General features: G+C 42.6%; 1 protein-coding gene across 2 annotated transcripts in view; it reads right to left on the reverse strand.

Moving 5' to 3' along the window:
• Nucleotides 1–1,679: 1,679 nt before the first annotated feature.
• The window catches only part of PACC1 (proton activated chloride channel 1), a 40,732-nt gene continuing 15,777 nt past the window's right edge, over nucleotides 1,680–26,634 (reverse strand). Inside the window, exons 3-8 of one of the 2 annotated variants that reach the window (XM_032289172.1) lie at nucleotides 23,507–23,716; nucleotides 21,891–22,042; nucleotides 16,644–16,786; nucleotides 14,624–14,768; nucleotides 12,138–12,245; nucleotides 1,680–2,587 (exon numbers count right to left, since the gene is read on the reverse strand). In XM_032289172.1, coding sequence (XP_032145063.1) covers nucleotides 2,426–2,587; nucleotides 12,138–12,245; nucleotides 14,624–14,768; nucleotides 16,644–16,786; nucleotides 21,891–22,042; nucleotides 23,507–23,716 — 920 coding nt within the window. In that variant the 3' untranslated portion in view covers nucleotides 1,680–2,425. The remainder of the gene's footprint in view (nucleotides 2,588–12,137; nucleotides 12,246–14,623; nucleotides 14,769–16,643; nucleotides 16,787–21,890; nucleotides 22,043–23,506; nucleotides 23,717–26,634) is intronic. The other variant, XM_032289173.1, reaches the window with a different exon arrangement.

Raw genomic sequence — 26,634 nt, forward strand, 5'->3', positions numbered from 1 at the left:
CAGCACAGCTGGGTGATTAAAAGGATGATCCTACACAAAAGAGAAGGAAAAGGCAAACACCTGCCTTTCCAGAAAGTGAAGGTTAGGTCTAAATGTCTATTCTGTAGAAGGTTTAGGTATATTTCTTTTACTGAAGAGAAGCCAGAGTAGATTTTGAAAGGTTACAGCCAATAAAAGTTTTTTTCTCTGAAAAGAAATCGTTCACTTCCTAATTATGTACTTACATGAAAGCACATTTAGTAGGTCTCTCAACCTTTCTTTTCTTTTTGTGAGATGGAGTCTCATTTTGTTGCCCAGGCTGGAGTGCAGTGGTGTGATCTTAGCTCACTGCAACCTCCGCCTCTTAGGTTCAAGTGATTCTCCTGCCTCAGCCTCCTGAGTAGCTGGGATTACAGGCACGTACCACCACAGTGGCTAATTTTTGTATTTTTAATAGAGACAGGGTTTCACCATGTTGGTCAGGCTGATCTTGAACTCCTGACCTCAGGTGATCCACCCGCCTCAGCCTCCCAAAGTGCTAGGATTATAGGCATGACCCACCACGCCTGACCTCAACTTTCTACAGTATAGAAAATATAGTATGTTCATTGAAACATTTTTTTAGATTATTTAAGTAATATTAAAGTCATTGGCCGGGCACAGTGGCTCATGCCTGTAATCCCAGCACTTTGGGAGGCTGAGGCAGGTGGATTACTTGAGCTCAGGAGTTGGAGACCAGCTTGGACAATGTAGTAAAACCCCGTCTCTACTAAAAATAGAAAAATTAGCCAGACCTGGTGGCACATGCCTGTAATCCCAACTTCTTGGGAGGCTGAGGCAGGAGAATCACTTGAACCCAGGAGGCGGAGGTTGCAGTGAGCTGAGATCGCGCCACTGCACTCCAGCTTGGGCAACAGAGTGAATGACACTGTCTCAAAAAAAAAAAAGTGACATATCACTGTTAGACATACTTTAAAAAAACACAGCTCCCTTTTTGTCAGTACTGTTAATGTAAGCTTTTATGCCTGGCTTTGCATTTGCCCTGCTAAAATAAGATTTTTTTAAAGAGACCTAGGCTAAAACCCAAATTATTCTCATGCCTCTGTGGAGCAGAAAAGTGGCAGGGAATATTTCTTTACACAATTCACTAGTAATCATTCAACCGAAAAAGTTTCTTCCTGGACACAAGACAGTTTAAAATGTCTATTCATACATTTGAATTATTCCCTTTGGATTATCAGAAGCCAGATTACAAAATTTAGAAAATGCCACCAAGTCATCTTTGAGGTAACAGGTACATAAACAATTTAAAACTCTGGAAACAATTTTTAGAATCTTAATGTAAACAATAATCTAGACTTTTTTTTTTTTTACATGCATACTCATCCCTGTCAAAGGCTAGGCTAAAAGCTTTCAGAGTCATACTGTGTGTGCCCCTTCCTCAGATGATGGGTGGTTTTGTAAACACAGTAAAGAGTTAACCAAGCTTACTCAGAGGGCACCAGGTCACTCTTCCTGGACACCTGCCATCAGTTGCCGTGCCCAATAAACCCTTCCCTGGAAGCAGTTAGAACATACCTTGAGAGTCAGATCCATCCATCTTGGGTGTCCAGACTCAAACTAGCTTTTTGTTTTTGGAAGTCACCAAATGAGAGAATTGGTGCCTGATGATTTAGCAGATATTCATACTGTCACACTCATTCCTTTTGTATTAACCTTTTATTTACCTGTTAATGAAATCATCAAAATACGCTGAGTAGGCACCTACTATGTACATCTGTCCTAGTGCTTTTGAACGTTAATCTAAACTCATACATCAACAAACATTCTAGCCAGACAAGTAGGTGGCTAGTCAGTCCATTAAGAAACTTAATTACTAGTTTCAAGTAGATTTAAAGTCTCATTTAACCTTTAACAAATCAAAGAGCATTATCAGAGGCTGGACATCAATGGCAGATGATGCCAAAGTTACAGGCTTTTTTGCCTTTGTGTACAGTGCATATGCTCCAACACATGACCTGCACATCTTGATAGTCCGGATTTTTGGAAAAAGAAAATCACACTCTTCTGTCCACTTTTAAAAGGTGAAAAGTAGAGCCTTCATTACCCTATTAGAGCTTAACCTAATAAAATACAATGAACCAAACAGGAAGAAAGGCATCTTCCACAAACTCTATTCAATAAAGTCATTGGCCAGCTCTTTAAAAAGTTCATTAATAATTTAAATATTTAACTAACTTTCAGGTTATCCATTAGGTCTTTTCTATTAGGCTCTACACAGTCTCTTTGGGAGCCAGGTTAGAAGTTCCAGTTGGACATGTTGTTCCTCCCAGCAAGGCCCCATTTCTTCAAGTGAGTACAGGATTGTTGATAGCTCGGTTTATAAAGTGGAAGTGATGACAACTCCCATTGATGTGGGCAGTTCTGTAAACATTGTGAGGTGACTTCAGCTTATGTGGTTTGTTGCCTGACCTCTTCTTTTAAGGTATCTCTTTCTAATTTTGATCATCCATTTTATACTCAGTTTCGCAAACTCTGCTGCTTTAAATAATGCCAAGAAGGCCCCACAGAGAAGAGCAATTGTGTTCCAAGGATTGGCAGTGATTATCTGTGAAGCAAACAGAAACAAACATAGGATTACTGGTTTGCTTCAGTCTTGATTCTTAAGTTACAGTGTTATTGTCAAGAGCCCTTCCCAAATTATTAGGACTGTAAGAAAATTACTTACATTCTGAAACTGTGAGAATGCTATACTTCATTCAGACTATACTTTTAATGTCTACAGCTCAGTTTGAGGAGAAAAATACTATGCCCTCCCTATGATAAAGTGATTCTGATAGAAAGCTGTTTTTCAAAAAAGCTCTGCACAAATAAGATATGCAATTTTAATTTTGTGACCTAATCCAACCATATGTGACCTTGCTTTGAGACAAATTTCCCTGCATCTATACTCAATCCATAAGAAGGTCAGCTCCTCTTGTTCCCATCTCATAGTTACCTTAGTCTCAAGTATTTCCTCATTTCTAGTCCAATGGCTGTCTTTCCTCCCAAACTCAGAGGGAGGATTCCTACCTCGAGGCCTCTGCTCTTATTCCCCATCTGTGATGCTTTCCTCCTGTCTAGATTTACTCATCCTTTAAAGTCTCAGAGCTTTCCCTTACCACTAAGCTAAAATCCTTGCTGGATTTCAGCAGAGCTATTTATCCAATGAACTCCTATCCTATCATTAAAACTAGTCTGGAATCAATAATTTAAAGCAAGAGGTGGTTCTCTCACTAAATGTTAAACTCTTTAAGGCAGAGGTCTTATCTTGGATTTCTGACTTCTACCACCATCTGGTAAAAATAAAATGCCTTTTTTTTTTTTTTTTTTCTTTTTTTTTTTTGACAAAGTCTTGCTCTGTCCCTAGGCTGTAGTACAATGGTGCCATCTCAGCTCACTGCAGCTTCCACCTCCTGGGTTCAAGTGATTCTCCTGCTTCAGCCTCCTGAGTAGCTAGGACTACAGGCCGCACACCACCACACCCAGCTAATTTTTTGTATTTTTAGTAGGGACAGGGTTTCATCATGGCCAGCATGGTCTCGATCTCGACCTCGTGATCCACCCACCTTGGCCTCCCAAATAAAATACTTATAAGCTAAATTTAGCAGGGTGACCTTAGTATGCTCTTCAGTGTTCACATATGCAAAATGGTGACACCACCACTGTTTATAGGACTGTTGTGAAGCTGAGTAAAGCATGCCTCAGGTACTGGGCTCCACTTGGCCCATAATAGGTACCTCATACTGAATATAGAAGGTTAAAAAATGGTTCATCACACATTTACACGACAAGCTGCAAGCTCATTTCCCCAGTCTTGATTCAGTAAGTCTCTGCACATCCCTCTGCATACACAGCCTTGCCAATCCATAATTAATAGTTGTAGTTAGTGGGTGATAGTGGAACAAGCACATCCATATCACAGAATCCCCGCCTGGGGTTGGAAACTAACATGTTTGGGTCTCAGCTATGAAACTGTTTTTCATAAGCCACGATCATGTCAGGACATATTGTGATGACCTCAATGCCAGTTAATACTAGATTTGGGCCTGGCTCTGGTGGACAGTGTGTCATGAATGTTCCTTTAGCAAAGCTGTCCAATTATTCCTGCCCTTCCAAGATCATCAGTCAGAATTTGACATTAGAGGATGTGTAGCCAGAGATGGCTAAAGAGAACCCTCCAGTGATAGTCCTCTGCAGGAACACCACACTGAACTATCCATGTAAAAATGTATCTAAATAAGAGCCAAAAAATCAGGTGACAGATCACAGTATCTGGCTTAGTATAGTAACAAGGAAAACACACACTGAAGAAGATAGAAAGGAGGATCTCATATTTTCTACACACCCCTCCCCCAACCCTAGGCAGCACAGCAGAGAGAATCTGTGAGCTTGGGAGAGGGAAGTGAGTCTAGGACTTTGCATAGGAACTCCACAGGGAACACAGCACCAGGCAGAATTCTGAGGTCCCGATTCCAGGCTAGAGCCCGTGAAAAGAGTATTAGGCCCACCCCAGATCCCAGCAACATCTGCCACTCCAGTGGGAGGAAACCAAGTCTGGACCCACTTTACAATAAAGTGGCTTTGGGCCCCAAATAATTTCAGTGGCAGCCAGGCCACAGCAATCACAGCTCTGGTGTTGCGCTGGTCTGGGAATCTACAGGTGTGAGATATGATCCACAAGCTGCCTCAAATCCAGGCAGTACAGCATGGTGAAACACTCCTGCTTGGGCAAAGGAGAGGGATGACTATGAGGGACTTTGCCTTGGAACCTAGTACCAGCCCTGCCACAGTAAAAAACACAGCACCAGGAAGAATCCTGAATCCCCTAATTATAGGCCATTGCTCCCAAACAGCACTTCTAAACCCACCATGGCCAAAAGGCAATCTGCCACCCTAGTGGGATGGACCCAAACCCCAGCCAGCTTCATCACTGGATGACTAAAGTTGCCTTAGGCAAACCCCAGTATTGCATTGGTATAGGAGCCATGGGAGTACCGGCCTTACCCCTCCCCAACTCCAGGCAGCTCAGAGAGAAACTCCTTCCCCTTGAGGGAAAGAGATCAAAGTGAGCAAGGGACTTTGCCTGGGAACCCCCAGGCATTCTCTCTCATCCTCCCCACATACATCAGAGCTGGGTATCTAGAAGTCTGCAAGATGGTCACAGTGTAACTTGGCTTAGACTGCCCTCTAGTGCTCAAACAGCAGTAGTGACCACACACTTAGGGAAATCATCAGTCCCTTTTCATTTTGTAGAAAAACCTCTGAAACAGATGTGTATACACAAGGGCAGACTGTGAAGACTGAAATAAATACCTAAGTCATCAATGCCCATGAGCACCAGAAAAATTCAGAAAAATACTACCTCATCAAACAGACTAAATAAGGGGCCAGTGACCAATCTGGAAGAGACAGAGATGTGTGACTGCTCAGGGAATTCAAAAAAGCTGTCCTGAGGAAACTCCAAGAACTTCAATGAAATACAAAGACTCAATTCAGAAATTTATCAGAGAAATACAACAAATTAAAATAATTTTTAAAAATTCAAATAGAAATCCTAGAGCTGAAAAGTACAATTAACAAACTGAAAAATGCATCAGTGTCTCAAACACAGAATTGATCAAGCAGAAGAAATAATTAGTGAGCTTAAAGGCAAAAGGGCAAATCAAGAGTCAACGGTCTTAAAAAAAAGGGAGTAGAGAAAGAGATAGGGGTAGAAAGTTTAGTCAAAGAAATAATAGCAGAGAATTTCCCAAACCTAGAGAAAGATATGAATATCCAGGTACAAGAGGGTCTGGAAAAGGATATGAATATTCCAGGTACATGAAGGTCAAAGAATACCAAGTAGATTCAACCCAAATAAGACTACACTAAAGTATATAATAAACCCTCAAAGGCCAAAGCAAAGAAAGGATCCTAAAAGCAGTAAAAGAAAAGCAGCAGACAAGATAAAGGAGCTTTGATACATCTGGCAGCAGACTTCTCAGTGGAAACATTACATGTCAGGAAAAAGTGGGATGACATATTCAAAGTGCTGAAGTGGGAAGAAAAAAATACTGCCAACCAAGAATATTGTACCCAGTGATATTCTGGCACAAAGCTACTGAATCCTTCAAACATGAAGTAGAAATACTTTCCTAGACAAAATCTGAGGAAATTAATCACCACTAGAACTCTCTTATGAGAAAATCTAAAGGCAGTTCTTCAATCTGAAATAAAAGGACACTAACATGCAACAAGAAATCATCTGAAGGTATAAAACTCACTGGTAAAAGTTAAGTACACAGACAAATCAGAATCCTGTAACTGGGGTGTAGAAACCATTCATCTCTTTAGTATGAAGACTAAAAGATGGATCAAAAATAATAACTGCAACAATCTGTTAAGAGACAGGCAATATAAAAATATAAATAGATATAATAAGAAGTCAAAATAGAGTTGAAATCTAGTTTTTTTTTCTTTATTTGAGATGGAGTCTCCCACTGTCGCCCAGGCTGTAGTGCAGTGGTGTGATCTCGGCTCACTGCAATCTCTGCCTCCTGGGTTCAAGCAATTCTCCTGCCTCAGCCTCCTGAGTAGCTGGGACTACAGGTGTGTGCCACCACGCCCAGCTAGTTTTTTTGTATTTTTAGTAGAGATGGGGTTTCACCAAGTTGGCCCAGATGGTCTTGATCTCCTGACCTTGTGATCCACCCACCTGGGCCTCCCAAAGTGCTGGAATTACAGGCGTGAGCCACTGTGCCCAGGCTGAAGTGTAGTTTTTAAAGTTTTTTATTTCTTTCTGATCAAAGTTAAGTTGTCCTCAGTTTAAAATAACTTGTTTTAATTGCAAGGTGTTTTTTGTAAGCCTTATGGCAACCATAAAGCAAGGACCTATAATGGAGAGAATAAAAATAAAAAGCAAGGAATTTAAAGAAACAATCATTTACCCACAAAGACAATAAGAAGAATGAGTTACAAAACCAGAAAACAGAAAACGAAATAGCAGTAATAAGTCCTTCTCTATCAATAATAATGTTGAATGTAAATCAACCAAATTCTTCAACTAAAAGACATAGTGGCTGAATTTATTTAAAAACCAGACCCATCTGTATGCTGCCAGACAGCATATACTTCACCTATAAAGACACACAGATTGAAAGTGAAGAAATAGGCCAGGCACAGTAGCTCACACCTATAATCCCAGCACTTTGGGAGGCCAAGGTGAGTGGATCACCTGAGGTCAGGAGTTTGAGACCAGCCTCGCCAACATGGCAAAACCCCTTCTCTACTAAAAATACCAAAATAAGCCAGGTGTGGTGGCACATGCCTGTAATCCCACCAGTCAAGAGGCTGAGGCAGAAGAATTGCTTGAACCCGGGAGGTGAAGGTTGCAATGAGTCAAGATCATGCCACTGCACTCCAGCCTGGGCAAGACAGCAAGACTCCATCTCAGGGGGGGAAAAAAGAAAGTGAAGGGATAGAAAAAGACATCCCACACAAACGTTAAAAAAAAAAAAAAAAACCAAAAAACAGGTGTAACTATACCTACAGCAGATAGAATAGACTTCAAAAGTTGGAAAAAGAGACAAAGATCATTATTATAAGGGAGTCAATTCAACAAGAAGATGTAACAACCATAAATATATATGCACTCAACATCAGAGCAACCAAATACATAAAGCCAATATTAATAAATCTAAAGGGAGAGACAGACTGCAATCAATAATAGTGGGGGACATCAGTGTCCCACTTATAGCAATGGACAGATTATCTAGACAGAAAATCAACAAACATTGGAATTAAACTATTACTCTAGACCAAATGGACCTAACTGACATTTACAGAACATTTCATATAACTGCTACAGAATACATATTTTTTTCATCAGCACATGGAACATTCTCCAGGGAAGACCATCTGTTGGGCCACAAAACAAGTCTCAACTAATTCAGAAAAATCAAAATCATATCAAGTATCTTGTCTGACCACAAAAAATAAAAGTAGAAATCAATAATAAGGAATTTTGGAAACTGTACAAATACGTAGAAATTAAACATGATGCTCCTTAGTGACCAAAGGTCAATGAAGAAATTAAGGAAATTTTAAAATTTATTGAACAAATGAAAATGGAAAAAACATACCAAAGCCTATGAGATCAGCAAAAGCAGTACTAAAAGGGAAGTTTATAATAAATGCCTACATCAAAAAAAGTGGTGATTTCAAATAAGCTAATGATCACCTCAAAGAACTAGAAAAGGACAAACCAAACCCAAATTTATCAGAATAATGATCAAAAGAAATAAATGAAACTAAAACTCAAATGAAAAATTAGTTGTTTGAAAAGATCAACAAAATCAATAAACCTTCAGCCAGACTAAGAAAAACAGAATGAAGACCCAAATAAATAAAATCAGACCAAAAAAAAAGACATTACAATTGATGCCACAGTAATACAAAGGATCGTTAGAGACTTATGAACAACTATATGCCAATAAAGGAAAACCTAAAAGTGAAAAAATTCCTGGATAGAGTCTACCAAGATTGAACCATGAAGAAATAGAAAACCTGAATAGACCGAAATGAGTAACAAGATAGACGCAGTAATAAAATGTCTTCCATCAAAGAAAAGCCCAGCACCTGATGGCTTCATTGCTAAATTTTATCAAACATTTAAAAAAATTAATAGCAATTCTACTCAAACTATTCTAAAAAATTGAAGAATATTTCCAAACTTGTTCTGCAAGGCCAGCATTACCCTGATACTAAAACAAGACAAAGACACAATAAAAAATGAAAACTACAGACCAATATCCCTGATTAACATAGATGCAAAAGTCCTCAATAAAATAACAGCAAACCAAATTCAGTAATACATTAAAAAGATCATTCACCATTATCAAGTGGGATTCATCCCAGAGATGCAAGGATGATTCAACATATGTAAACCAATAAACAAAATACATCTTATTAACAGAATCAAGAACAAAAATCATGTAATCATTTCAAAAGATGGTAAAAAAAGCATTTGAAAAAATTCAACATACTGTCATGATAAAAACTCTTAATGGGCTGGGTGTGGTGGCTTACAACTGTAATTCCAGCACTTTGGGAGGCTGAGGTGAGCAGATCATTTGAGGTCAGGAGTTTGAAACCAGCCTGTCCAACACAGTGAAACCTCATCTCCACTAAAAATACAAAATTTAGTTGGGCATGGTGATGTGCACCTATAATCCCAGCTATTTGGGAGGCTGAAGCACTAGAATCACTTGAACCTGGGAGGCAGAGGTTGTAGTAGGCTGAGATCACGCCACTGCACTCCAGCCTGGGCAACAGAATGAAACTGTGTCTTTAAAAAAATAAATAAAACTCTCAAACAACTCAATAAACTGAGTATAGAAGGAACATATCTCAAAATAATAAAGGTCATATATGACAAACCCACAGCTAACATCATATGGGGAAAAATTGAAAGCCTTTCTTCTAAGATCTAGAACAAGACAAGGATGCCTACTTTCATCATTTTTGTTCAACATAATATTGGAAGTCCTAGCCAGAGCAATTAGACAAGAGAAAGAAAGAAAGGGAATCCAAATTGAGAAGAAGTCAAACTATCTTTCTTTCTTTGCAAATGACATGATCTTATATTTTGAAAAACGTAAACACTCCACCAAAAAACTGGTAGAACTGATAAATTCAGTAAAGTCACAGGACACAAAATCAACACCCCCAAATCAGGAGTATTTCTATATGCTAACTGTGAACAATCTAAAAAAGTTATAGCAATGCAAGAATAAAATGAATAATAAAGGAGTGATCCCATTTACAATAGCTATAAAAAATATAAAATACCTAGGAATAAATTTAACCGAAGAAGTAAAAGATCTCTATGATGAAAACTGTAAAATATGGATGAAAAAATTGAAGACACAAAAAATGGATAAATAGCCTATGTTCATGGATTGGAAGAACTAGCATTGTTGACATGTCCACACTACCCAAAGCAATCTACAGACTGAATGCAATTCCTATAAAATATCAATGGCATTCTTCACAGAAGCAGAAAAAAAAAAAAATCCTAAATTCTGTATGGTACCACAAAAACACACTAACTAGCCAAACCAATCCTGGACATAAAGAACAAAGCTGAAGGCATCACACTACCTGACTTCAAAATATACTACAAAGTTATAGTAAACAAAGTAGCAAACAGACACACAGACCAACGGAACAGAACAGAAAATCTAGAAATAAATCTATGTATATGCAACCAACTAATTTTTGACAAAGACACCAAGAAAATACAATTGAGAAAGCACAGTCTCTTCAATAAATGGTGCTGGGAAAATTGGATATCCATACGCAAAAGAATGAAACTAGACCCTATCTCTTACTATCTAGAAAAGTCCAGTCAAAATGGATTAAAGACTTAAATCTAAGATTTGAAATTATAAAACTAGAAGCAAACACTATGTTAATGCTTTAGGACATTAGTCTGGACCAAGATCTTTTTGGTAATACCTCAAAAGCACAGGCAACAAAGGCAAAAACAGAAAAACGGGATTACATTTAAGTTAAAAAGCTTCAGTTCAGCAAAGGAAACAACAAAGTTAAGAGACAACCTACAGAATGGGAGAAATTATTTGCAAACTATGCATCCAACAAGGGATTAGTAACCAGACTATATAAGGAGCTCAAACAACTCAACAGTAAAAAAGCCAAATAATCCAATTTTAAATGGGCAAGAATTCTGAAGAGACATTTATCCCAAAAGATGACATTCAAATGGCCAAAAGGCATATGAAAATATGCTCAACAACACTAATCAATCAGGGAAATGCAAATCAAATCCAAAATAAGGTATCACCTCCCCTCAGTTAAAATGACCACTATCAAAAAGACAGTAACAGATGCTAGTGAAGACATGGAGAAAGGGGAATGCTTGTATACTATTGGTGGGAATGTAAATTATTAAAGTCACCATGAAAAAACAGTATAGAGATTCCCTCAAAAAGCTAGGAAAACTACCATATGATCCAGCAATCTCATTGCTGGGTATGTATCCAAAAAAAAAAAAGAAAAGAAAGGAAATCAGTGTATCAAAGAGATCTCTGCACTCCCATGTTTACTGGAGCAGTATTTACAACAGCCAATATATGGAATCAACTCAAGTGCCGATCAACACTTAGGATGAAAGGATAAGGAAAATGTTGTATATATACACAATGGAATATTATTCAGCTATAAAAAGAATGAAATCCTGTCATTTGCAGCAACATGAACAAAGCCAGAGAACATTATGTTAAGTGAAATAAGCCAGGCACAGAAAAACAAGTATCACATGTTCTCACTCATGTGGGAATTAAAAAAATAGTCTCATGGAGGTAGTGAGTAAAATGGTGGTTACCAGACGCAGGCAAGGGTTGGGGAAAGCAGGAAATGAAGAGAAATTGGTTAATGGGTACAAAAATACAGTTAGATGATATGATAATACAGTAGAGCAGTTATATTTAATAAGAATGTATTATATATTTCAAAATAGCTAGAAGAATGTTCCCAATGCAAGGAAATGATAAATGTTTGAGATGATGGATAACCTAATTACCCTGATTTGATCATTAGACCTTGTATGCATGTATCAAAATATTACATGTACCACATAAATATGTATATTGTGTATCAATTTTTAAAAAATATGGCATTAATGCTTTGCTATTTATTTGTGCTGTTCTGCTCTGACTTACTACAAGTAGTAGGTATTTATCCTATAGAGAACCACTTAGAAAAAGAACAACGTGCAAATGCAGTAACTTGTATAGTAGTAACTTAATGCTTTCTACTCAATTTATTCAATGAACGTTACTACTAAGCAGCTACTCTGCACTATGCACTCTGCTATATACCAGATAAATTATGGTGAGCAAAATGAAAGTTTCCCTCCTTCACAGAGAAAGTCTTGTGATGAAGACAAGACCAAACATAAAGAATATGTAACACTAATGTCATAAATATAAATTACGAACTAATTTGTGCTATGAAAAAAGATGAAGACAGGTAGGTAGACTTACCAGTCTACAAGAATGAGCCAAAATGCTTCAGGAAAGCGGGTTTTGCTATCAAATATCTTAAATAATACTCACATCTTGGACTTTCTGGATGAAAGGATCTTTCCATTCAAAGACCACAAAAAACAACTGAGCACTTTTTTCGGCAGCTGGCCTCTGGTCAATGTAGTTAACCACACTTGTCTGGATATGGAGGAGAAAAAGCAGTGTTACCACCTCTGTGCACCCTTCCCTCACCTGTGCCCAGGGAAATGTGAGAGAGTGGGAGGGGATCGTAGACTGTGGTTCTCCTCACACTATCTTTTGGAGAGAGAGTGGCAAAAATCTCATATACACAAGATCCCGAACACTGGCAGCAGAGCCAAGGCTTTACCTTGGTTTACGTGGTTCTCTGGGGAAATGGGATCTGTGATATACAACAGGTGTTTTGGATTGTCACTGAAATTTGTCACTAGGTATCTATACTCACAATTAAACCATATTCGGGGGGGCATGGTGGCTCATGCCTATAATCCCAGCACTTTGGGAGGTTGAGGCAGGCAGATCACCTGAGGTCAGGAGTTCAAGACCAGCCTGGCCAACATGGTTAAGCCCTGACTCTACTAAAAATACAAAAATTAGCTGGGCATGGTGGTAGGCACCTGTATTCCCAGCTACTTGGGAGGCTGAGGCAGGAGAACCACTTGAACCTGGGAGGCAGAGGTCGCAGTGAGCCAAGATCGCGCCACTGCACTCTAACCTAGGGAAGAGAGCAAGATTCTGTCTCCAAAAAAAATAAATAAAAAATAAGCCATATTCAAACTACCATGTAAGTCTCACAATTAAAAGCAATAAAAATTCAAAATTTCAAAATACTTGGTTTTTAAACCAAGTGTTTGTCTGAACTTTCAACCCGTTTCAACCCTTGAATTTTACAGGGACAAAGCACAGCTGCATAGATCCACAGAGCTGAGCATTCCCTGTAAAGACTTAGTAGATGTGCTTGGTGAGATCTGGTTGTCAATTACTAAAGAGGCTGTGTGGTGTAATGGAGAGCAGACAGGTTACAGAGGCAGAAACCAGCTCCACCCAGAGGCTTGGATCCATCATCAGAGCTGAGCCTCAGCTTTGCCACCCGCAAAATGGAACAAAATGCCTATGTCACTACAGTGTGGGGGCATACCTATGTGAGAGCATTCTAAATTCTAAAATGTGATTTAAAAACACATTTTTTAGTTTTGTTCAATAGCGCTCATAACACCATCAAGACTTCCAATGTAGACGGTAATAAAAGGCATTAAAATTTCTTAAATGTACAGGTTCACTAGGGTTTTCACCTTTTGGTTTCGGGTCACAGTGGGAGCTACCAGGAGAGCCAGGGTAGATGGGGTTGCACTAAATTGTAAGGTGAATGAACACAGTCTCCTTTCTCAGAGCTGTTCTGGGGCCAGATAAGACCTGAATCAGGTAAGACAGAAAAAGCCAGATAAGACAGATAAGACTTGAATAAGGACTTGAATCTTGGAGCAAATTTGGAAGTAAAAATCTTGGAGATGACAGTTATCTTACAAAATAGGAATATTTTAAGGTCCAATCACAGAGGGGGTTGTCACTTCCCAAAGCAGGAAAAATAGCCTTGCTTCCTTGAAGAAAACTGGCTTTGAGCCTCTTCCAAGTATCCAGCCTGAGGAGCTAGGGCTCATGAAAGAGCCCTGTTTAAGACTAACCCAGCACAGTCCCCTCCTGCCTAACTTCTGGCCAGTGACGGCCTAGTTGGCTGGAGTGTGTCCTTCTGCTTGAAATGCACATCATGAGCCATTGGGATGCAGGAGGAAAAGATTAGCTTTTTTTAGTATTTATTTTTATCTCATAACATTTCTATTTTTGAATGTTAAAATGTATAGAACATTAGAATAATAATAGTATGTTCTAGAGATGTATCCTCATACTAGAGTAACCTCATACTAGAGATGCAGTAGACCCTTGAACAACACAAGTTTGAACTGGGCGGGTCCACTTACACACTGATCACCTGCAAAGTTATATGTATATGGAGTACATGCTCAAAAAGTTTTTACTCATGGGAAATCTGATCAAAAAGTTTTTAGCCCACTGGCCTAGAGGCCAGGAGATATGCCTGATATCTCTTGCTATGATGCCTATGAGAGCTGAAGAGGACCTTAGGAAAAGGATCAACATGCACACTTGGGACCAATGTGTCTTACTCTCACTTCCCCACAAATAATCAATCTGCTATGCCACTGCCAGCCTCTCACAGTGCTGCCAGATGCAGGACATCAGACATGGCTGGGCGAGTTGCTGACCTCACTGCAAGCCGCAGTGATCTCTGCCCCACACACACATGCATTCTGTGAAGACTGGCCGGTATGTGTGCTGCCTGCAGAACAGACTCCCTGGCATGGCATAAGAAGCCCTCCATGGGGGTCCCTTCTCATCCCAGCCAATGCCCAATCACCCTCAAGGCCCTGCTCAAAGGACCCTTCTCTGCAAAGCTTCCCTCCACTTCAGACTCAAATGTGGAAAAGTCACCAGCAGTTTTGAGCAAACCCAGAGCCACCTACCTCCTGCCGGAACTCCACTGCTTCCCGCCCATCCTCCTCCTTGGTCTTCACCAGTGACATCTTGACCCAGGTGCGGAAGCCCCCAGAGAACTTCCAGCTGGAATAGGCACTCTCACAGGCCTGCATGAAGCCTACCCTATTTGGGCTTGGAGGGAGGAAAGAAGAAGGAAGATCCAGGTCAATCCAGCTTTGGCAGCAGGCAGCAGGCAGCAGGGCAGTGCATGCTGGTTTCTTTGCTGGGACAACCAGGATGCTGCCCACTCCCTGCCTCCTCTCCAAATTGTGTTTGCCTCAATAGGGCTGTTTGTCAGTCACCAACAAAAGCCAGGCCCGTTCCTGTTTTCTCTCCATTTGGTTTCCAAATGGAGGGGGAGTTGTCACTGGCCTCAAGGCAGGAGCATGATCCCTGAAGCTCCCAATGGGAGAAATCCTCCTCCCTCTTCCCATCATTCCTATCAACTGCTACCAAAGCTGTTGGCAATGAAGTTGGCAGAAGCTCCCCAGAACATGGTGCTCACGGCTCCTCAGGGCGCTCTGGACTTGAGCAGAGCCTGGGGAAGCCCTCACTGGCCCATCAGTTCCCTCTGGAAGGCCCAAAGAGGGGAAGAGGGTTCCTTGGGGAGCACTCAGCCAGGTGGGACACCTATAACATCAGCCCCAAGACAGTGCAGATGCAGCAAAGTCAAAGCAAGCATAAAAACAAGTAAAAACTGCAGCAGCTTACTGAGGAAGCTCACGAAAGGAGCATGGAGTGGGGTCTGGATCCCAGGGAAAGTCTTCCAGGAGGAAGGCAAGACAAAGGAGAGGGAATTATAGGTGGTAGAAAGGGTGGAAGATGCTAAGGCAGAGGCTCCAAGCTCTGGGGTGGAAGAACAAAGAAGTGGTGGTGTGGAATGGAGAAAGCTTGCTGCACGTGCAGCTGGGGAACATCCTCCCTGCCCCCATAGCTGCCTCCCTGCTTGCTCTGAATGGAGCCTCTGGGCTCAGCAGGACCTGGTAGGAACTAAGTCCCTCTCAGCTCAGGCATGTGAAGAACATGCTCCTGCCCTCTAGGCTCCACGGTGTGACCCCAAAGCAGTGTGTGTGTGGAGCAGACAGGAGCTTCCTGATAGTCAGTGGACATTCATCACTGTAAATTAAAGACTAAGAGAGGTGATAGAGCTTACATCCTCATACTAAAGATGCAGTAAACCCTTGAACAACACAGGTTTGAACTGGGCGGGCCCACTTACAGATTTTCTTCTGCCTCTGCCACTCCTGAGGCAGCAAGACCAACACCCTCCTCCTCAGCCTACTCAACATGAAGGCGATGAGGATGAAGCCTTTACAATGATCACTTCCACTTACTGAATAGTAAGTATATTTTCTCTTCCTTATGATTTTCTTAATAACATTTTCTTTTCTCTAGTTTATCACAAGAATACAGTTTACCAACACACAAAATATGTGTTCTTTATGTTATTGGCAAGGCTTCTTGCCAATAGTAGGCTGTTAGTCGTTAAGTTTTGGGGAAATCAAAAGTTATACACAAATTTTTGACTGGACAGGCAAGAGTGGTTAAGTTTGGTAACTCCAAACGCCAAGTTGTTCAAGGGCCAACTGTACTTTTTCAAGCAAACACACACTGAGCCCTCACTAAGGGCAAGACACGGTTCTTGTGCACGCCGCGGAGAAACCGAGGAACCAGACAAGAGCTTGCCCTCACGCGGGCTTACAAATCAAAGGCAGCTTAGCTTCCCTTACTCTTCAGCAGCCCCAGGCAATGGGCCAGACCACATGATCTCTCCAGAACCAGCCAGCACTAAGTGCATGGAGAGCGAGCGTGCTCCTCCACTTGCTTAACTTTGTGGTAAGATGTTGAGTGGACTGGTCGAGCTCATGAGGTCCCTTCCTGGGCCAGTGTGTCATCTGGGAATTCCCCTTCCCTTCCCTTACCCCTCCGTCTCTAGCCCAGAGATGTACAAGGCTGAAATGAGATAAAAAGTAGACAATAAGCCTACTGTGAACTCTAAAAGGTCACCTTTGCAGGAACTCCTGGAAAGAAGAGAAGAGGAGGTAGTCAATGGCGCTGAAGTCCTCACTACTCTTGTTCAGGCGGAACTGGAGGAAGACCAGCTCCCGCTTTTTCACTTCCCGGGGCCCCTGGACAATCAGGGCAGATTTCTGCAGAGAAACAAAGGACAGAATCTCAGTCTTGTGAGAACACACAGAGTCCTCTACGTCTGAGGGCAGAAGCACTGACTGGAAAGCCCATAGCTCCTCGCCCAGTGGTCTCCAAAGGGACTACTAGCCAGACCCTCGTGTTCGGATGAGAGCGGGCGCAGGCTGGGATGCATGCTCATTCCTGGGGAGTCTTCCCTGCACCAGAGCTGAATGCAGCTCATCCTCTGTCCACTTCTCTCATTGGTTGAGTTATGGAAGCTCTTAATTTAGCAAGCATGTTCACTTTCATTTCTTCTGTGTGCAAATCTTCCAGTCTGTCATTTTTCTTTTGTTTCCAATGTCATTTGTCATATGGAAACTTTAATGTGGTGAAACCTATAAATCCTTTTCTTTATGGCTTTGGGTTTTGCTTGCTGAGGAAAGCCAAAATTCTATCAATATTCTTCTCTATTTCTTTATAGCACTTTTTAACCTTTTCTAGATACTACCTGGCTTTAAGCTCTGAATACGGTATGAAATAGGGATCTAACTGCTACTTCCCAAACAATGGATAAAGGTTTTAAAGCCTCCTCCCCTCCCTCCTTTATCCTATACTAAATTCAATACAGAACCAATATCTGTGTCTGCTCCTGGCCCTAGCAGAGCCCGCACATTTGTCTGTCTCCGTCCAGTACTGTACCAGTTTGATTCCTGTGGTTTTCCACTGTTCTGAGATCTGGGCAGGTGCCCTCCCTACACTCTTCTCCATCCCCAAACTTGTCTTGGTTATTTCTGAACATGTGTTCTTCTAAGAATGCTTTAAAACTAGCCTGCTTAGTTCCATAAAAAAAATTCATTGAGACTTTTAACTGTGATGGAAACTGAATTTATATATTAATTTTAGAAAAAATCTTTTATATTAACTTTTATAAATGCTCTACAAATATTTCAAAGAGTGAATACATTGTCAGTTACAAAGTTTTGTGCCCCCACATGTATACCCACACATACCATACATACTCTAAATTTATTAACTGTACTATTCAATTCTTATCCTTTCTAGTTTTTGTCTATTTGATCTGTGACTTTCTGAGAGGGGTGTTTAAATCATGCTCTAAAATGATGGTATTTTTTACTTCTAATGGGTTTTGCTTAAAATATATAAATGACATGCTGTTTTGTACATAAGGTTTTGGAACTGTTCAGTCATCTTAATGGAGATTACGGAGTTGAACCTCTTATCAATGTTAAACATCCTTCTTTCAACCTTTGCACATGGAATTCCACACTGACTATTAATATTGTCATTTCTGGTTTTCGTTGTATTTTCCCAAGACAGCTTTGTCCATCTATTTATTTTTCAATCTTTCTGTGCCATTTTGTTTTAAGTGTGCAGCAAAGAGCACTGTCCCCGGTTTCCATGATCCATTTATTCCTTTAGTACTAGAGCGGCTTTCCCAACTCAGATTTCAGCAGAATCCACTTGCCCTGCTGGAGCCTCATTTCTGGCCTCAAATGTGGCCATGTGATGAAGTTCCTAATGTGTGAAAGAAAAGGAGACTCATTCAACTCCACACCATTTCTCGAAAAGGGAACTGCTAGCTGGGTGCAGTAGCATGTGCCTGTAGTCCCAGCTACTCGGGAGGCTGAGGCTGGAGGATCGCTTGAGTCCAGGAGTTCTGGGATGCAGTGCACTATGCTGATCAGGTGTCCCCACTAAGTTTGGCATCAATATGGAGACCTTCCAGGAGCAGGGGACCACCAGGTTGCCTAAGGAGGGGTGAACCAGCCCAGGCTGGAAATGGAGCAGGTCAAAACTTCTGTGCTGAACAGTAGTAGGATTGTGCCTGTGAATAGCCACTGCACTCCAGACTGGGCAACATAGCAAGACCCCATTTCTATTATAAAAAAAATAAATTAAAAAAAAAAAAAAAAGGGAACTGCTTGCCCTCCACTTCTTACCTTCCCAGGCATGGGCATGTGCACATCCGCACACACCCACACACGAACACAGCCCACACGGACCAGAACAATGCCCAGGACACAGCACAGTGACAAGACAAAAGTCATGGCTGGATCATCCTTTGAGGCAGCACTACCCACTATGTCACAGAGCCTGCATGCCAGGACTGTTCTCAGTCCTTCTCCCTCATCTCAGCCTCTGTATTTGTGGGTTTTTAGTGGTAGCTTAGCCTATACTCTGACTAATACACAATTTGTTAGCTGACACTGGAGTGTTTTATGGTTGCAAAAAAACCTAAAAATGAGGCATCAGCCAAACATTTGGGTAGTAGGAAAATGGCGGGCAGTAAGGAAACAGATAAGGATCCTGCAGGCTGGAAAGGTGGTGCACATTATTGTGCCGGACCAGAGCATTTGGTAAAAATTAACTACCATTAAATTGAGAGCATGAAAGAAAGTACCAGAAAATCAGCAAAATTCTTAAGATTTTACAAATATAACAGGATAAGACCCTCGACTGGGGTCACTTTTATATGGACTTGCTTGGACGCCAACAGCCAGAAGCCTACACATTTCTTAAATCTCACTGCAAACAAAGGTAGTGGGAGGAGGAGGCAAGTAAGAAGCCACCCTCCAAGTTTGCGATTGTTTAGCCCTAAAGCTGCTTCCAAAACCACACAAGCAGGAAGTGAGTGGCACAAGCTGTGCAGCCCCCAGGGAGGGCGTATTTTCTAATGACCACTTCAGATATCGCCAAAGAACACTACCACCAAGGCAGATCCTTCCAGCAGACAAGGCCGGAGCACATAGGAGTCTCTTTCTGAGGGTAGCAACAGGTTCAAACGAAGGAGCTTACTTCATGCCAAGGCGGCGTCTCACTAGTCCCAACCCGCAGGGTTCCACCACTGCTGCCGGGCAGAGCTGCGAGCCCTTATCCTTCTTCCTTTTCCAAATGGGAGCTCTACTGCTCTCATCTTATTCTTCCTCCACTGCTATATGCTGGTTTGGGTAGGAAACGTGAGGGATAGGGAGGAGATAACTTCTCTGTTAATTTATAGCTTGTGGAATTCAAGGAAGTGATGGAGGAGATGAACCATTACTCAGAGCTGGGGGCAGTAGCTGCATTCAACTTCATTTCCATAAAAACAATTCTCTTTCTGTGCCCTTATTTCAAGGGTTTTTACAAAATGTAGTCGAATTATGTGACTATTGTAATAAGTGCAACTAGCCCACACAGGTTTGGAAATGACCCACACTGACCCCTCCTAAGCATATACCCTTCAACTGGGGGAAAGGACGGCATACAGAGAATAGGCACTTGGTGGGACAGAAGCAGCCTCAAGTGTTCATTAGTGTGTTTTACAGAGGGAAGAAGAGAGTGGCAAATCCAGACAGAGAGCTTCCATTATGCATATAACTTCACAGTAGAACTGTTTAAAAGTTGTTTTCCTTTTTGTTTTAATTAGCTTTCATTTCCCTATTCTAGAGTCCATTCTGTTTGTTCATCTTGGTCCTTTTATGTCACTGGTTTCATGCAAATATCTGGAGACCATTAATTCTCCATTCTTATTTATGAATGAAAGATTAGGTTGACTAGTATAGGTCTGGGGTTTTGGTTTCTTCCAAAGTAGTAAATTTCAGTTTCTCTAATAGGCCTCTCCCTTGCATGGGAAAGCTAAGTATGCTCTGTGGAAGCACTTTGATTATTCCAGTGTGTTTCACTCTGAGGGGAGTCCTTTCCTTTAGTTCTCTCTCCTTTTCAATTCTAAGTCTGCTGTTTCCTATGCCTAAGCAGAGAACCTTCCCTTAGCTTTTGTAGAGAATGGTTCCAGGGTCTTTTACCCAGAAGCAACCATCCCCAGCGGCTCTGCATATCTGGTTAGGGTATAGGGTGCATCTGGCCCAGCCAACAGGCAGTCCAGTAATGACTACCCTGCTTTCTGAAGGTGCTGATTCCAAGCTGGGGGTTTGGAAGGAAAGACTGTACATCTACAGCAGGTCTCTCCTGCATCTGTTTTGGGTTAGTGGTTTTCTCTAATTTATTTGTTCCACCAATCTGGCCCAAGTTGTTTTATATACTTTATACCAGCTCATCAAAATGTCTGGTCCACTGGTGATTTCGTTTCTTCGTGTGCAAAGCTATTACTGATGTTCTAGTCTGTTCTATCCCATTCCTTGCAGGAATCATTTCAGTAGGATTTTAGGAGGGAGCCTAGCATACACATATTAACAAAAAAAAATTAGTGTGATTTTATCTTAAAACCCACTAACAGTTCCCTGTTACCCAAGGGAGCAAGTGTGGCTCTACAGCATGATGCATGTGCTTTTCTCATCTGGCCATTATTCAGTCCACAGCTTCATCTCCCATCAGTCTTCCAGGGCTCCTGACCCTACGAAACATCTCCCCACCAACTGCAATTGTGCCCAGGAGCACAAGTACAGTATGTCCTCTCTTCCCTTTAGGTCACGGTGGCACTTTCTCTGCCTAGAAAACCTTTCCTTCGCCATTTGATCTGGTAAACTTTATTGTAGCCGCTTTCAATCCTTTCTGAAGCAAGGATACGAAATGAAAAAGATGAGATATAAATCGACGCAAAACTCCTACCCCGCCTTCGAAACCCTGTGCAGTGCCACTCCTCCAGGCGCTCTGAACTCCATCCCACAGTCATCGTTCCCATCTGTACTGTGCTGTGCGTGACATACAGCCAGGCCAGAGCCCAGGAGTCCTTGTCCCCAGACCGGCGCTCCTTTACACTGGCATATTTATTTCAAATTATGGATTCCTAGGCCCCCCTGAACCTGGGAATTCATATTTTCAAAAAGTATCCTGGCAATTCTGTCAAGCAGACAGGTATGGGACCCACTTCGCTACATCAACCAGCCCCACCCTGTCATTCTTCCATGAGGGACAGGGTCTCACCACACTGTCAGAAATCCCTGAGCATTACTCAGCAAAGGCTGGAGGCCTCACTGTCCTCCCTGAATGCAGGCGAGCCAATCACAGCTAAGTGTCCACCTGGCACAGCCACATGTCTGCTTGGGGACCAAGGCCCCACAATGAGTGAGTGGAAGAAAGACTCCTGGGAAGAAGGAAACTTGGGCCCTTGGAGTGCAGGGCTAACGGAGCAGCTGCCCAGACCCAGCTCAGGCAGACGGGAATTACCACAGTCTGATTGGAGAAGGGGTCCGTGTAGTTGATCCTCTGGGTGGTGCAATTCATGTCACCCGGCTGGCCAGGGCTTGTGAGAGGAGGAATGACCTCGTAATGGTGCTTGCAGCTGAGCAACTGGGCTTGACCGGGGTACAGGGCAATACCTGGGGGCATAAACAGGAAAAGCGAGTGTCAGAAATCACAGTCCTGACCACATCCCTGAAATCATCTCATACCCACCAACAACCAATGTTCTGGACTCCCTGGATGACTGCAGGGAAGGGAGAAAAAAAGGGTTTCAGAGGGTGGGCAGCCACATCCCCTGGCCTCAGAAGCCCCACTCTAGCAGAGGGCACAAGCCCCTCCTCAGTAAGCTCCTGGCCATCCTGGGACACAGCCACCCTGATGCCCACATCAAAACCTGCTCTACTCAGATCCCTGCTCCACACCCTCCGAGGGAGTGTCCCTTGACTGAGCCCTGCTGTACCATCCCTCCGGGCCAAGTCCCACCTGCAGAATTGGTGGGAGGCTCTAAGCTGTGGAATTCCTCAGAACTCATTTTGTCTCTTAGACTGGGAGCCCCCAGTGTGCAAGTCACATCCCAAGAGTCCTCACTCTTCTCAGCCCAGGCACCTCTACTGACAGCAGCTGTCCAACCTCAAGGGCAGCAATGCTAAGACAGTAGCACGTGGCATCAGAGACAGACTTCAGAGACTAAGAGACCAGACAGAGAAAGTAAAACCCACAGATACAGAGACTGACGCAGACACACAGAGAAGAGGGACAAACACAAGACAGGAAGGGACAGGCAGAGGAGCCATGACCAGCACACCTGACTGTTGGAGGCTGGCAGGAAGCCCCAGAGAGAGGGCACCTGGACTCTGGCTCTGCCATGTGAGCAGATCCTCCCGCGGGTCACGCAGGGGCATCTGTGGACAGAGCAGGTGGCACACACTGGGTGGCCAGGGCCCAAGTCACACAGCTCATGCTTCCCCATTTACTCGACAGCCCCCAGAACATCCAGTGCCAGCCCTGTAGCCTGGAGCAGATGGCCTGCTCTGTAGCAGAGCGGACTCCCCCACTCAAGGACCAAACACCCCAGTGGGGCAAGAAAGGTATACATGGTGTGGCCTGGGAGTCCCTCTTCAGGCAGGGTTCCTGCCTACCTTGAATGGCCTCACCTCCCCTGCCACCTCCCCACCCTACAGTCCAGCCTTGACTCCTGCTTCTCCTTATCCCTGTCCTCTGGCCCCAGACAAGTTAGTCTCATTCTCTCCAGGGAAGCCCTCTGCCTTCCTAGACACCCTTAGCTCTGCTGATCCTCATCCCAAAGACAGTCTCTGCGTAGCTATGTGCTTTTCAAAGCCCAGCTCAAACCTTACCTCTCTGCCAAGCTTTCCCTGACCCCTCCAGTAGCCTGCAGTAGCTGCTCTAGGCTCTGTCCATTTCTCTCCTCAGCACATAATATGTTCCCAGTGGCAGCTCTTTGGGAGTGAACTCTATACCTAGACTATGCTTGGGCTCCTCTGCCCTGCCCATAGTGCCACAAATACAATGGCAGCTCAGGGAGTATCTGCCAGCTGACACCCAGATGTGGCCCTGAAGCCTGGTCCAGGGGCAGGCTCTACCTGGGGCATCATAGCGATCCACCTCCTTGTAAGACACAGACATGACAGGGTGCTTGAGTTTCTCACGGAAGTCTGTGATGGTCTGGTAGACCAGGAAGACAGCCACAGCCATGAGCAGCAGGTAGATGAAGATGAGCAGGACCGAGAAGACGTTCTTCAGGCAGGCCTTGCTGAAGCGGATGCTGCTGGAGGCAGACTCGCTGTCCAGGCCTGACAACAACAAAATACCATGTGACTCAGGACACAGGGACAAGGTACAGCCAGAGATGGCCAGCAACCTCCAGACCCTTGCCTACCTCACCAAGGAGGTGAGGTCATCTGGATGCCCAACCTTGCCACCTTACCCCACAAATCATAACAAAGGGTATGTAAACATGTACTACACAGCATCTCTGCCAGGCAGAAGACACCAAGCTGAAGGAGACTTATTCACTGTCTTTAAGGAGTTTACTCTCAAAAGATAAAAGATAAAAAATAATAAAAATTTTAAAAGCAAAACAAAACAAAAATGGAAAAAAAAAAAAAAGAACAGGAAAAGGAGTTGCCTAAGAGGAGTAGAAGTTACAATCCAACAAGTGAGCTGTCCTCAAGCTACCTCTCTGGCCTTACCCCTCACCACTCCACTTCCTCAATTCTCCCAGCTCTAGCTCTACGCATTGACTTTCTGTTCTTCTGGCGTGCCCTTCTCAACCCGGGAGCCTCTCATATTTACCATACCCTCTGCTTGATTTTTTCTTTCACAGCTGACGCCTCACTCATCCTAAGCCTCGAAAGGTATCTACTTGGCATCTGGCTTCCAACAGTGACAGAGTAGCTTCGTCACACCATCCTTCCATGGAAGCATTTTAATTTAGAATGACATTTTCTCGGCCAGGCACAGTGGCTCATGCCTGTAATCCCAGCACTTTGAGAAGCCGAGGCAGGCAGATCAGCAAGGTCAGGCATTCAAGACCAGCCTGACCAACATGGAGAAACCATGTCTCTAATAAAATTACAAAATTAGCCAGGCGTGGTGGCACATGCCTGTGATCCCAGCTACTCAAGAGGCTGAGGCAGGAGAATCACTTGAACCCAGGAGGTGGAGGTTGCGGTGAGCCGAGATCACGCCATTATACCACAACCTGGGCAACAAGAGTCAAACTGTCTCCAAAAAAAAAAAAAAAAAAAAAAAAGGCATTTTCTTGAGGAGGCGTTTCCTGACCCCTAACCTTTATTTAGGGACCTCTTCCTCAGTGTTCCCAGAGAGCCCTATATGTCCCCCACTTCATCACTCCGCAATGTCATGTCTATACATCTTTTACTCCCCTAAGCCATGAATTCCATGAGGGCAGGGATGGGGCCAGTCTTATCCATAACTGAATCTTTAGCCCTTCATGCTGTGCCTGGAACGTTCTGCATTTACATAGTGACTGATTAAACACGTCCTGATGCCATTGGTACAACACAACTCTGTCTCCCCTACCTCCCTCATAAAATCCTGAGGCTAGAAGCTAGATTAATCTCATTATGCATGGAACTGTATCCCCTATGCCCAAATTCATGTTGAAGCCCTAACATTCAATGTGACTATATTTAGAGACAGGGCCTTTAAGGATATTATGTGGTTATAGGTGGCCATAGGATGGGGCCCTAATCCAACAGGACCAGAATCCTTATAAAAGGAGGAAGAGACACTAGCAAAACATGCATACAAGAAAAAAGAAAAGACACAATTAGAAGGCAGCTGTCTGTAAGCCAAGGAGAGAGGCCTCACCAGAAACCAATGCTGCTGGCACCTTGATGTTAGACTTCTCCCTTCCAGAACTGTGAGAAATAAATGTCTGTTGTTTATGCCACTCAGCCTGTGGCATTTTGTTAATGGCAGTTCAAGCTGACTAAGATACTCCCACAGGGCTTCCTGTGCCCTCTCTACTCCTCAGCTCAAGATGGGGCTCCCTGAGAAGAAGCCCTATGTCCTCCACAGCCCAGCTGAGCACAAGGCTGAGAATAAGGGAAGCATCTGAACGTAAGCCCCAAAAAGCATCTGGCTTCCAACAGTGACAGAGTAGCATGGTCACACCACCCTTCCTCAGAAAACAATTATAAACTTTGGACAACATATTTTAAATTATTTGAAGGCACTGGAGAAATGATCAAAAGCAGGGAGAAATTGAAAGAGAGTCTACCCTTGAAAGAGAAGAACTGTACTTGGTGAGATTTATAAATCTATAGCTTTTTGTCTAAGAATACATGCCAATCCCTGTAAGGCATGGTTTAGAATGACAGGACCAAGTTCAGGACTGGAAGGACAGCCAGAAAGTTAAGAAGAAACCGTGAAAGGGAGGGAGCCACATAGTGATGAATCTCCTAAGTCTGCAACTAAATATATGTTCAGATGCTTGGCTGGAGAACTCACAGGGGCCAGTAAAAAAGTAGCAATTGGAAACTGAAAGAACTGCATGGAGATTTTAACTACGGCTAATGCAGTGGAGAGAGGAGTTCAGAGCTTAAATCTTACCGTATTAAGTATATGCCGAAAAGAAAATCCTTCTGAAGATCGTAACAGAACCCAGAATCTCTACATCATTCATTATGTCCAGTGTTCTATCAAAAATCATGAGACATGCTAAGAAACAAGAAAATGTGACCTGTACTTAAGAAAAAAGCAATCTAAAACCAACACCAAGATGACCCAGTGTCACAAATTTAGAAGAGGTACTTCACAGCACTTAAAGGAAAATACCTAGATAAGGAATAAAGACAAGATCAATAGAGAAACAGAAACCAATACCAAGAGCCAAATACATAGAATTTCAGTTTTGCAGGATGAAAAAGCATTCTGGAGATGGATGGTTGCACAGCAATGTCAATGCACTTAATATCACTGAACTATACTTAATGGTTAAGATGATGAATTTTACATTATGTGTATCTAACCACTGTAACAATGTTTCATTAAATTAAAAAAAAAAAACCGATGGAAATTCTAGATCTGACAAGAAATAAATGAAATAAAAAGTTCACTCTATAGGCTTGATAGAAAAAGATGGCAGAAAAAGTGCCAGTGGGCTTTAAGTTAAATAAACAGCAATTATCCAATCTGAAGAAAATATTAAAGGAAAAAAAAAACCCTAATGGAGCCCAGATAA

Source organism: Sapajus apella, unplaced genomic scaffold (assembly GCF_009761245.1).
Source record: "Sapajus apella isolate SASKATOON/1434 unplaced genomic scaffold, GSC_monkey_1.0 scaffold22, whole genome shotgun sequence".
NCBI classification, from domain to species: Eukaryota; Metazoa; Chordata; class Mammalia; order Primates; family Cebidae; genus Sapajus; species Sapajus apella.